Raw genomic sequence first — 13,803 nt, 5'->3', positions numbered from 1 at the left:
TAAAATAATGTATGTGAGACACATTATATTCTTATTGGACAGGGCTTGTTGTACACAACTCCTAGACCCTTGGGAAAACAAATACCAGTCAGGAGGTTCCAGGTGGACACCAAAGCACAGCAGTGATATCACTTCTTTCCATGCCTCCCAATTCCACTAGGTTCCACCACCTTCATGGCCTTTTTAAATTTTTTTTTGTTTTGTTTATTTATATTTATTTATTTGAGAGTGACAGACAGAGAGAGAAAGGGCATGCCAGGACCTCCAGCCACTACAAACAAACTCCAAATGCATGCGCCACCTTGTACATCTGGCTTTCATGGGTATTTAGGCTTCACAGGCAAGCACCTAACCGCTAAACCATCTCTCCAGCTGCACCTTCATGGCCTTTTGGGGCAAAAGGAGTCAGTAGTCTTGGTCTGTTGATAGTAAACCGGGGAACCTTAGCACTAAGGAAAGGAGCCCAACAAGGTCAAATAAAAGCACCTTACACAGAAAACTAAATTTCTTCTCCATGCATACTCCAAGTTTTACAATGCTTTCCCATTTCTGAAGCAAATAAACAGAGGTTGGTAAGAGAACATATCATTATCTTAACTAATTCTAATTTTCAAGGCACTAACATCTACTTCAGGATATGGCCTTCTGACTTTCAAAATAAAATTTAAAAAATAGTACAATAAAGCCGGGCATGGTGGTACACCTTTAATCCCAGCACTTAAGAAGCAGAGGTAGGAAGATCGATATGAGTTTGAGGCCACCCTGAAATTACATAGTCAGCCTGAGCTAGAGTGACACCCTACCTCGAAAAAACAGAAAAAAAAAATACAATAAATCCCAGTGGTTCCTAAAGCAAGCAACAATCACATGACTACTTGATAAAGTAATGAAGTACAGTAGCTAGGGGTGCAGCTCAGCCGTAGGGTCCTTGCCTCGCATGCATGAAGTTCAGAGTAATCCCTAACACTGAAAATTAAAAAAATGAATTAAATAAAAAGGGCTGGAGAGATGGCTTAGCGGTTGAGAGCTTGCCTGTGAAGCCTAAGGACCCTGGTTCAAGGCTCAATTCCCCAGACCCACATAAGCCAGAGGCACAAGGGGGTGCACACGTCTGGAGTTTGTTTGCAGTGGCTGGAGGCCCTGGAATGCCCATTCTCTCTCTCTATCTGCCTCTTTCTCTCTCTTGTCTGTGGCTCTCAAATAAATAAATAAAAACTGAACAAAAAAATTTTTTAAAGGAAAAACAAAGGACTACACAACAATAGTGCTAGTACTAACAGCTAATGAAATCTAGTAGACATGTTAGGCTACGCACAGTCGTAAATGCTTTGTGTTTATACATACAACTGCTTCTATGAGGTAAGTGCTGTTATTCCCATTTTATAGACAGGAAATAAGGCATAAAAAGGTAATTTGCCCATTTACATAAATGGTAAATGGTGGAAAAAGGCTGAATTCAGGATGTCTTTCGGGGGTGGAGGGGCCTCACATAGACTACTCAGTACCTTGAAATTCTGATCATCCTGCCTCTACTTCCTGAGTGGAATGTTGGAGTTATAGGTATGCAATCACCACACCCAGATTCTGTGATGCTGGTTTCACACAAGCTAGGCAAGCACTGTACCACTTGAGCTACATCTCCAGCTGCCCAGAAGCGGCTTTGGACTCACTCTGCTCTCAACATACACCACACCTACTCTCACCACCTATCACAGGACACAGAATTTACCTCAGTAATCACACCATGGGTAGGTATGTCACATACCCTTTCTTTTCTTTTCTTTCTTTTTTTTTTTTTTTTTTTTTGAGGTAGGGTTTCATTCTAGCCCAGGCTGACCTGCACTCATTCTGTAGTCCAAGGATGGCCTCAAACTCACAACAATCCTGCCTCTGTCTCCAGAGGGCTAAGATTAAAGGTGTGCACACCACACCTGGCCAAATGTTATATACTTTTAAGTTATGCTTAACTTACCTTTAATCATTTGCTCCAGATTTTCCAAATAAAATTTGTATTGGCTAACAAGGCCCTCTTCAAATTCTCTTAACTTTTGGGTTTCTTTGCGAATCTGAAAAGAACAAAATGATCATTTTTTAAAATCAGACTATTAAATTCAAGTCAGCAAAATATGGGTGTCTTGCTGGACACGGTAATGCACGCCTTTAATCCCAGCACTCAGAAGGATGGGGTAGGAGGAAACTCAGTGAATTCCAAGTCAGCCTGGAGGGGGACATGCATATGTGTGTCTTGTGTAAGTCAAATGCTGGGGAGTGGGGAAGTAGTGACAGAACTGTATCATTCTATTCACCCATCTAAGTCTCAAAAATATTCACCATATGTTACGCAATGATTATACCTAACATTACCTTGGCAGATTTTTCTGCTTCTGTTAGGGGCCTAATTTTATATGAAGGAGTGATGTCCTTGAATAGCTCCATCAGAGAGACTATCACCAGCTTGCGAACAGTAACAGCCACATCAGGATCCTGTTCCATCAGCATGGAACGCAATTCTTTCAGCTTTTTAATCTGTTAAAGAGATAACTTTTAAGACTAAAGAAATCATGCTAAAAGTATTCAGAACAAAAGAAAACAGCCCCATATCTGGCATCAAAAGTGGAATTCAAATAAATACTCAGAGTCTAGTCAACTCATATGGAACCAAGAGTTGGTATTACCTTACTAACACATACATCATTCAAGTTCTAGGGAAAAGGCAGGCATGGTGGCACACACCTTTAATCCCAATACTTGGGAGACTAATATAGGAGGATTACCAAGAGTTCAAAGTCAGCCTAGGCAAGCATGAGACCCAACTTCAAAAAAATCCTCTCCCTCTTGGCCGGGTATGTTGGAGCATACCTTTAATCCCAGCACTTGGGAGGCAGAGGTAGGAGAATCAAATGAGTTCGAGGCTACCCTGAGCTCGAGGCTACCCTAAGACTACATAGTGAATTCCAGGTCAGCCTGAGCTAGAGTGAAACTTACCTAAAAAAAAATAAATAAATAAATAAATAAAAGTCCATCCCCTCTAAATGGTCAAGTTTAAAGGTGGTATCTTCAGTTTTGTTTTTAATATTTTAATTTATTATTTGAGAGAGACAGAAAGAAAATGGGTGCACCAGGGTCTCTAGCCACTGCAAACAAACTCCAGATGCATGTGCCACTATATGCATCAAGCTCACATGGGATATGGTCAATCGAACCTGGGTCCTTAGGCTTTACAGGCAAATGCCTTAACCAGTAAGCCATCTCTCCAGCCCTCAAAGTAATATTTTTGTAATGCAGTTTAAAAAAAAAAATACAGGGCTGGAAAGATGGTTTAGCAGTTAAGCACTTGCCTGTGAAGCCTAAGGACTGCGGTTCAAGGCTCGATTCCCCAGGACCCACATTAGCCAGATGCACAAGGGGGTGCACATGTCTGGAATTCGTCTGCAGTGGCTGAAGGCCCTGGCGCACCCATTCTCTCTCTCTCTCTCTGCCTCTTTCTCTGTCTGTCGCTCTCAAATAAATAAATAAAAATAAACCAAAAAAAAAATTTTTTTTTTAAAAAATACAAAGCGGGGCTGAAGGGATGGCTTAGTGGTTAAGGCATCTGCCTGTAAAGCCAAAGGACCCAAGTTCAATTCCCCAGGACCCACGTTCGCCAGATGCACAAGGTGGTGCACGCATCTGGAGTTCATTTTCAGTGGGTGGAGGCCCTAGCATACCCATTTTCTCTCTCTCTCTCCCTCTTTCTCTATTAAATAAATATTTTTTTAAATATATAAAGCAGGCATGGTGGCACATGCCCTTAATCCCAGCACTCAGGAGGCAAAGGCAGGAGGATCACCATGTGTTCAAGGCCACCCTGAGGCTACATAGTGAATTCCAGCTCAGCCTGGACCAGAGTAACACCCTATCTCAGAAAAAGAAAGAAAAAAATACTGTAACTTTTTAATTGATGTACTTTTAGAAAATTTTAAATATTTTATTTATTTATTTCAGAGACAGAAATAAAGACGCAGTGAGTATGTGCATGCTAAAGCCTTCTGCCATTACAAACAAACTCTAGACTCATGTATAATTTTGGGCATCTGGCTTTACTTGGGTACTGGGGAATTGAACCTGGGCTGTCAGGCTTTGCAAGCAACTGCCTTTAACAGCAGAGACAATTCTTGAGCCCTAGAAAGATTTTGTCATTGTTTAATGCATGTGTCCTATTTTGCTGAAAACATTTTTTTTTTTTTTTTTTTTTTTTTTGGTTTTTCAAGGTAGGTTCTCACTCTAGCTCAGGCTGATCTGGAATTCACTCTGTATTCTTTCTCAGGGTAGTCACCAACTCAGGGTGAGCCTTTAATCCTAGCACCAGGAGGGAGCGGTAGGGAGATCACAGAGAGTTCAAGGCCACACTGAAACTGCATAGTGAATTCCAGGTCAGCCTATGCTAGAGCAAGACCCTACTTCAAAAAACCAAGAAAAAAAGAAAAGGGAAAAGGAAGAAAAAAGCCAGACATGGTGGCACAGGCCTTCAATCCCAGCACTTAGGAGGCAGAAGTAGGAAAAGCACAGTGAGTTCAAAGCCAACCTAAGATTACACAGTAAATTCCAGGTCAGCCTGGGTTAAAATGAAAGCCTACCTCAAAAAGCCAAAAGGAAAAAAAAAAAGCCTGGCATGGTAGTGTACACTTTTAACCCCAGCACTTGGGAGGCAGAGGTAGGAAGACTGCTATAAGAGGGAGGCCACCTAGAGACTACATAGTGAATTCCAGGTCAGCTTAGGCTAGAGTGGGACCCTATCTCAAAACACCAAAATAAGTAAATAAATAAATAAATGAGGGTGGCACATGCCTTCAACCCAGAACTCAGGAGGCAGAGGCAAGAGGATCACAAAGAGTTCAAGGCCAGCCTGAGACTACACAGTGATTTCAGGTCAGCCTGAACTACAGTGAGATCCTACTTTGAAAAACAAACAAAAAAAGAAGAGGGGAGAGAAGCTACAGGAATGGATTAGCGGTTAAGGCATTTGCCTGCAAAGCCAAAGGACCCAGGTTCAATTCCTCAGGATCCACGTTAGCCAGATGCACAAGGTGGTACATGTGTCTGGAGTTCTTATGCAGTGGCTGGAGCCCCTGGCGTGTCCATTCTCATTCTCATCCCCCCCTACCCTCCTCCCGTCAAATAAATAAATAAAAAGGAGGGGTTGGGAGGGCCGGAGAGAATGCTCAGTGCTTAAGGCTCTTGCTGGCAAAAACCTAAGGACCTGGGTCCGATCTCCCCAGTACCAACATAAAGCCAGAAGCACGAGGTGACACATGTCTGCTGGAGCTCATTTGGAGGCCAGAGGCCCTGCCCATTATCTTTCTCTCTCTTTTTGCTTCTCTTAAATAAAAATAAATAAAATACTTAAAACAAAAAAGAAATACAACAGGGCTGGAGAGATGGCTCAGCAGTTAAAGGAACTTGCTTTGCTTGTAAATCCTACTGGCCAGGATTCAATTCCCTAGTACCCATATAAGACCAGTTGCACAAAGCAGCACATGCATATGGAGTGGTATGGAGCCCCGGCACACCTAGTGTCATTCTCATCCTCTCTCACTCTCTCATTCTGCTTGACAATAAAAATATATAAAAATTACATAAAAGATAGCCAAGCCACAATAATTTTATCAAAATACAAAAATATGCAGAAATGAGAAACTGACTTCAGTTAATATGCATGCTTTGAATGACTACTGTCTATTGAAACAGTATGGTGAAAGCAAGGCAGGTAACATATATTCACAGCTCTTACATGAGGATTTTTTGAGACTCAATTTTCAGGAGGGAAATAATATCAATAGATACTGTCTCCATGATTTTATCTTTTAATATTTTATTTCTATTGATTTATTTGAACGAAACAAAGAGAGAAAGTGGGGTGTCAGGACCTCCAGCTGCTATAAAACAAACTCTAAACACATGTACCACTTTGTGCAACTGGCTTACGTAGGTCCTGGGAAATCAAACCTGGGTCCTTTGGCTTTGGAGGCAAACACCTTAACCACTAAGCCATCACTTCAATCCTGTCACCATGATTTTGTAATAATAGAGACAAAAAATGTTTTAACACTCTGTCCTTGATTCTGTTCCAGATATTACTCTCTCAGCCAGACACAGTGACACATGCCTGTAGTGTTAGCACTCTGGAGTTAGGAGTATCACCATGAGGCCAGCGTGAAACTGCAGAGGAAGTTCCAGGTCAGCCTTGGCTACAACCCTACCTCAAAAAAAAAATAAATAAATAAAAGTGCTTGCTTGCTTTCATGTAAGGTCTGCCAGCCCAGATTCAATTTCCCATTAACCATGGAAAGCCAGACACAAAAACTGATAAAAACATCTGGTGTTCATTTGCAGTACAAGAGACCTTGGCACACACATAACATTACATACACATACCATGTGCAACCAAATGAAAAGAATTTTTGTTTTTTCAAGGCAGAGTCTCACTTAGCCCAGGCTTGACCTGAATCTCTCTCTGAAGCACCAGGCTGGCCTTGAACCTATGGAGATCCCCTACTTCACCCTCCTGAGTGCTGGGATTAAAGGCAAGCATCACCATGCCCAGCTTAAAAAAAAAATATTTTTTTAGGGCTGGAGAAATGACTTAGCAGTTAAGGTGCTTACCTAGAAAGCCAAAGGACCCAGGTTCAATTCTCCAGGACCCACATAAGCCTGATGCACATGGTGGTATATGCATCTGGAGTTACTCTTTCTCTCTCTCTCTCTCTCTCTCTGCTTTTTTCTAATAAATAAATAAGATGTAAGAATATTTTTTTTAAATGCCAGGCATGGTGGTGCATGCCTTTACTCCTAGCACTTGGGAGGCAGAGGTAGGAGGATCACCAGTTCAAGGCTACCCTGAGACTATAGTTAATTTCTTTAAAAAGTAAGCAAGCAACCCACTTTAAAAAATGGGCAATGGGCTATGAGCTGGAGAGATGGCTTGACAGTTAAGTGCTTGCCTGTGAAGCCTAAAGACCCAGGCTTGATTCTCCAGGTCCCACATAAGCCAAATGCACATGGCGGTGCATGTGTCTGGAGTGCATTTGCAGTGAGTGGCTGGAGGCCCTGGCACGCCCTTTCTCTATCTATCTGCCTCTTTCTCTGTCTGTCTGTTGCTCTCAAATAAATAAATAAAAATAAACAAAGAAAAAAATCATTTTAAAGAAATGAGCTATAAAAAATATATTTTAAAAACAGACATTATCTCCTTAGTACTAGAAAAAGGCCAGTATTATGCCAATGCACGCCTATGTTAAACTTTGTCTATAAGTGCAAATATATGTATGATTTGGTAAACAAACTCATGCTAGGATACTAGGGAATCAATACAACAACATATACTAGGTATCATTTAATCCTCACAACAAAGTTTTTTGTTTTTTTTTTTTTTTAATTTTTTATTTATTTATTTGAGAGCTACAGACACAGAGAGAAAGACAGGTAGAGGGAGAGAGAGAGAATGGGCGCACCAGGGCTTCCAGCCACTGCAAACGAACTCCAGACGCGTGCGCCCCCTTGTGCATCTGGCTAACGTGGGACCTGGGGAACCAAGCCTCGAACCGGGGTCCTTAGGCTTCACAGGCAAGCGCTTAACCGCTAAGCCATCTCTCCAGCCCCAACAACAAAGTTTTTAAATAAATACTCTCTTTTTTGGTTTTTGGATTTTTCAAGGTAGCGTCTCTCTTTCTAGCCCAAGCTGACATGAAATTCATTATGTAGTCTCAGGGTGGCCTTGAACTCACAGTGATCCTCCTACCTCTGCCTCCCAAGTGCTACTGTCCACTGATTTCTGCGTAAAAAGTTCTTTATTTAAAACTCTACAGAGCTGGACACAGTGGCACACACCTCCAATCCCAGCACATGGGAAGCTGAGGTGGGACCATGAGGTGGAAGTTAGCCTGGGCTTTAGAGCAAGGTGCTGTCTCAACAAACAAAAAAACCTGTCTGTAGAGCACTCAATCAAGTGTTTAGGTAGGTTTCTCTTTCCTAACAATCTTTAGACACTTTATACTTTCAGCTTTACCAAAACAAGTCCCACAACTTCACTTGCTAAGAAAAAACAAGAGAAGCCAGGTGTGGTGGCACACACCTTTAGTCCCAATACTTGGGAGGCAGAGGTAGGAGGATCCTGTGAGTTCAAGGCCACCCTGAGACTAATAGTTAATTCCAGGTTAGCCTGGGCTAGAGCAAAACCCTACCTTGAAAAACCAAACCAAAAAAAAAAAAAAAAGAAGAAGAAAAGAACGAACAAACAAGAGAATCTTATGTTTTATACATTTGTACCACATCTAGTATGAAGAAACCAAAGCAATTAGCACTACTCACATTACTTTCTGGATCTGACAGTATGGCAGATGCCAAGTTAGCTATATGTATTTTCTTATCCTGTAGTTTCTTCTTTCTCTCAGCCAAATGTTCTTCTATGGTGAGCTCTTTAACAGGAATCTCAGGGATCTCTGAAACAAATGTGATTTTCCTTCTTATACATTCCTTTATCTACAAAAATCTAAGAAACTTAATAATAAAATAATAAAAAATGTAGTAAAAATAAAAATATGTAGTAGTAGTCAGTACTAATGATGACAGCTAAGATCTGTTACTATAGGGCATAGTCTCAACAATCACGTAAAACAGGTACTATCATTAGACCTATTCTGCAGATAAAGAAACAAGCAAAAGGAAAAACTTCTCATTTCATAAAGCTAATAGAAATAGGACTCCAATCCTATAGAGTTTATATACTAAACCACTATGTTAATAAGCCCACAATAACTGATATTAACTAAGGAAAGGAGCACACTGATTTTGTTTTTCTCATAATGCAGAATTCTATCCTTTGCTTAAAAATCTATGTTTTACCATGAATTATACAAAACATGTCCACCTTTAGTAGATTCACAGGGAACTATATTTGTTTATTTTTATTTATTTGAGAACAACAGAGAAAGAGGCAAATTTATAGAGAATGGGCATGCCAGGGCCTCTAGCCACTGTAAACAAACTCCACATGCATGCACCACCCCATGCATCTGGCCTAAGTGGGTCCTGGGAAATCCAAGCCTCAACCCGAGATCCTTAGGCTTCACAGGCAAGCACTTAACCACTAAACCATCTCTCCAGCCTGGGAGGTAGATTTAATAAACATACATAGTATAACAAGCCTACAACTGATGACTAAAAACAGTTTAAAAGGCTGAACTACAATCTCATGTATATTATTAATGGGATCTGCTAAGTAAAAGTAGAATGTAACCACCTTGTTTTGTCACAAGTTCTAAGCTAACATGATTTCAAACAGTAAAATTTAAGTTAATTTTAATTAGGTAAAACTGTCCTAGCTGGGCAAGGTAGCTCCTGCTCATAATCACAGAAGAGGCTGAGGTAGAAGTATCACAAGTTTGAGGTCACCATGAGCTACTAGTGTGCATCCTGACTTTTTTTTAAACTAGTTTTCATTTATTTATTTATAAGCATAGAAAGAGACAGAGATAGATAAAATGGGTGTGCCAGGGCCTCCAGCCACTGCAAACCAACTCCAGACGCATGCGCCCCCTTGTGCATCTGGCTAACGTGGGTCCTGGGGAATCAAACCCAGGTTATTAGGCTTTGCAGGCAAGCACCTTAAGCCCTGAGCCATCTCTCCAGCCTGAGATCCTGTCTTTAAAAATGACAAGACAGCCGGGCATGGTGGCACATGCCTTTAATCCCAGCACTCAGGAGGCAGAGGTAGGAGGATCGCCATGAGTTCAAGGACACACTGAGACTGCATAGTAAATTCCAAGTCAACCTGAGCTAGAGTGAGACCCTACCTCGAAAAACAAAAACAAACACAAACAAACAAAAAAAGACTAAACAGTGTGAGACCCTACCTAGAAAAACCAAAAAAAAAAAAAAAGACTAAACATATCTGTTCTAGATATCAGAAACTCACATTCAATATCTAAAAGAGATAAAAGCATAATCATACTAAAAACAAAATGACTAATTTTATAATTTAAAGCTAAAAAGTAACATTTACAGGTAAGTTGTCTCTCCACAACAATTCAGGGGGCTAACAAGATGGCTCAGTGGTGAAAAGAGCTTGTCTGCAATGCCTGCTAGTCCCAGTTCAATTCCTAAGCAACCCATATGAAGCCAAATGCAAAATGGATTCAGAACAGTAACACTTAACATTCTTCCTGTGGGCTTTGAAATTGCAAACATGCAATTTTATAAATTTTTACAAAATGAAAATAAAAACAACAAAATATCCCATTCCACAAGTGAGAATTTCAAATGTGGGGTGAAAAACACTCAAAATGGGGCTGGAGAGATGGCTTAGAGGTTAAGTACTTGCCTCTGAAGCCTAAGGACCCCGTTCAAGGATCCCCAGGACCCATGTTAGCCAGATGCACAAGGGGGAGCACGCGTCTGGAGTTGGTTTGCAGTGGCTGGAGGCCCTGGAGCGCCCATTCTCTATCTGTCTCTTTCTCTGTCACTCTCAAATAAATAAATAAATAAACACTCAAATGACCTTTAAATGAGCATTATTCTAAAATGTACATCCTAGGTTTTATCCACGCTTAGTATGCAAAAAAATGTACTTCTGAATTTATGTACTTAAGAATTTATCAATTGTAAAGATGCGTATAATTACCTTCTTCAAGTTCTATCTCCTCTTCTTGATCCTCTTCTTCTCTATGAATGTCAGGAACTATTTGAAAAATATGTTATTAAAACTGTGATAACATACCTAAATGATGAAACAAAAGCAGAGTAATGGTGACCATAGAAGGCAGGACAGTGACTTACTTTCTGTGACTGAGAAGAGCCCAAGGCAAGTTTTTAGATATTAACAGCATTTGTTTCTGGAGTTTTATGAGTATATGCTTTGTTGTAAATCACCATAATTTCATGCCTTTACTTTCTACCTATTTCTTTTTTACACACACAGACACTACAAAATAGTGCTAGAAGCCGATAAAACTGGGTTCAAACCGTATGTTCAATTTATAGAGACAATAAAATTTGCTGAAACAGACTCACTGAAAATCAAGTCACACCAACTTTGGAGCTCATTGTACTCACAATACTCCTGAAATGATCACGTCTACTTCTAGCCAAAACCATCATTGCTATATGACTAACTGCACCTACTCTTCTTTAATAGATATGACTAAGTATAAAAATAAAATTAAATTGTGAATGGAAAATCCTGCTATAACATAGTGAGAAACTGAAAGTTTAACTGAAGAACAGACTCACCTGGCTTCTCCCTGGTCTGGGGGATGATGCCGCCTTTGTCTTTGATAGGAAGCAAGTGAATCAGCTCCTTCTCTGGGGCAGTTTGCAGAGTTCTTGGTACCTTTTCGTATTTATCTATAACACTCTCATGTTTACGTTTCTTGATGTGAACTGGCTTGCTGCAGAAAAAAAATTTAATTTTCAGTTTCAAAAGGTACCTTAAAAACTCGTCATTTACACTACCTACACAAGACCATCATAATAGGAGGTAAAAGATTGTGACATCAAAATAAAAAAGAGAGACTGACTGAGATGGGGTGGAGATATGATGGAGAATGGAGTTTCAAAGGGGAAAGTGGGGGGGAGCACTAACATAGGATATTGTTCACAATCATGGAAGTTGCTAATAAAAAATAAATTATTTTTAAAAACTTGTCATTTAAAAAGTACCACTAAATAAGCCATATGGAAACCTTTTTTGGATAATGGTACACCCAGAAGCCGTAGATTGTTACTAGAAAAAATTCACTGTAAGGGATGGGATACCTTCCAGTGAATTGTTGGTCAGGGAGGTCCCTGATGTCCCCCAAAACATTACAGGCTATTGCCAAGGCTCTTGATTTCCCATCAAAAATAGATGACAAGACTGCAAGGTCACTGAGAAATCAAGATGGAATTGAGTTGAAAACCTCCTCCCTGTAGACCAGCTCACAGAAAGCTGGAAAAAGCTATGCTGCATGCAGCCCTATGGGAGAGATAAGTCATCAGAGGTAACAGAACAATAATGGACACTGCAAGCCTTCTGTTTGGCCAGCCAAGCCAAATGACCCAATGGGTGCAATAGGGGCATGTCTGTTATGGGGAAAACCAACCGTTCTGTATCTGGACTGGAGGCCCACTCCACACAAGAGAATATATGCCCAGTTCTATGAAAACCTAGTCAAAAGCCTATGGTGGGGGATATCACAGCCCTAGGGGTGTAATGCCTGCTGTTGTCTGGCTAAATGTGTATATTATGCTCATTAAACTGCCCCGTAAGCACTTTTCTTAATGTCCATGTCCATATATTAATGCTTTTTGTTAGAGAAGCTTCTCTTTTCAGATGGTGGTGACCACTGGGATGACTCAAAAGGCACCACAGTGCTGAAAAGTGACAGGGGAGTGTTCAACACTAAAACTTCTCTATCACAACATCCAAAGCTCAGAGTACATTACAGAAGAGGTGGTGGAAAAAATGTAAGAACCAAAGGAAGGGTAGGACTGCTTACGATGCAATCGTCCAGAACAATTTGGCCTGGATATCCATGAACTTGCAGTGCCTAGTACTACCTACACAAGACCCTCATAGTAGGAAGAAAAGATGATGAAATCAAAATATGAAAGAGTAATTCAGAAGAGAAGGGGATATGGAGTGTGGATTTGTGGAGAAAGTAGGGGAGGAGAGGGAACTATCATGGTTTATTGTCTATAAAAGTAACACTGTAGGCTAGAGAGATGGCTTAATGGTTAAGGCACTTGCCTGCAAAGCCAAAGAACCCAGGTTCGATTCCCCAGTACCCACATGAAGCCAGATGCAAAAGGTGGTGCATACATCTGGAGTTCATTTACAGTGGCTAGAGGCACTGATACACCCATATTCATTCATTCATTCATATCCCTCCCCCCGTTGCTCTCAAATAAATAAATAAAAATACACACCAAAAAAATTTTTAAGTACCACTATAGGGCTGGAGAGAGGGCTTAGTGGTTAAGGTGCTTGCCTGCGAAGCCTAAAGACTCCTGTTGGACTCCTCCAGATCCACATAGGGTGATGCAACAGTGATGCAAGCATGCAATGTCACACATGCCCACAAAGGGGCACATGCATCTGGAGTTTCACAGCTGCTGAAAGGCCCTGGTGTACCCAGTCTGTCTGTCTGTCTCTGTCTCTCAAAAATAAAAAATAAAAAGTACCACTGTAAACCAAGCATTATGGTATATGACTGTACTGCCACCACTAGGGAGAAGAAAGATCACAAGTTCCAGGCTACATAGTGAGCCCTGTCTAAAAAAACCCAGCAAACAGAAATGAGGGTATGGCTTAGTGGTAGACTGCCTACCTAGAACATGCAGAGGTCTGAACCACAAGAAATAAAATAAAATGAAGAACCACTGACCTTTTCTAGTCCTAATGTCAGGATTACTTCCCTCCCTCCAAGAGCTCCATCAAAAGAAAACACAATTATAACCACCATTTTTGGAGACAGGGTCTCACTGCCTAACCCAGGCTGGCCTGGAACTCACTATGTGAATGGCAGTATGAAGGGTTCTGTGTATTTATGTTTTCAATTTTTGATTAATTTTAGCATTTTATAATAGATTGTGTATGTTACAGTAATAAATAACACACTACAAATATTGTATGCACTGATGTCTTACTTGTATCTTTTTAAAAATGTTTCTAGTCCATATAGTTTTTTAAAAAAAAAAAAACTATTAGGAATCTCAAAAAAAAAAAAGCCATGTGTAAGTGTATTCATAAAGTACAAGGCCATGTTGTTTAAGGATCAACTAAACAAA

General features: G+C 40.5%; 1 protein-coding gene across 3 annotated transcripts in view; it reads right to left on the bottom strand.

The window, feature by feature from the left end:
• Positions 1 to 13,803, bottom strand: part of Noc3l (NOC3 like DNA replication regulator) — a 43,441-nt gene that overhangs the window by 22,283 nt on the left and 7,355 nt on the right. For all 3 annotated transcript variants that reach the window (XM_045141817.1, XM_004653034.2, XM_045141818.1), the window contains exons 4-8: positions 11,266 to 11,423; positions 10,658 to 10,714; positions 8,347 to 8,477; positions 2,365 to 2,526; positions 1,973 to 2,066 (exon numbers count right to left, since the gene is read on the bottom strand). In XM_045141817.1, the coding sequence (XP_044997752.1) occupies positions 1,973 to 2,066; positions 2,365 to 2,526; positions 8,347 to 8,477; positions 10,658 to 10,714; positions 11,266 to 11,423 (602 nt within the window). The remainder of the gene's footprint in view (positions 1 to 1,972; positions 2,067 to 2,364; positions 2,527 to 8,346; positions 8,478 to 10,657; positions 10,715 to 11,265; positions 11,424 to 13,803) is intronic.

The sequence above is a fragment of the Jaculus jaculus genome, chromosome 1 (assembly GCF_020740685.1).
Source record: "Jaculus jaculus isolate mJacJac1 chromosome 1, mJacJac1.mat.Y.cur, whole genome shotgun sequence".
NCBI lineage: Eukaryota > Metazoa > Chordata > Mammalia > Rodentia > Dipodidae > Jaculus > Jaculus jaculus.
Note: the sequence above shows the minus strand (reverse complement) of the source record. Positions and strands in the feature narration are given on the sequence as shown.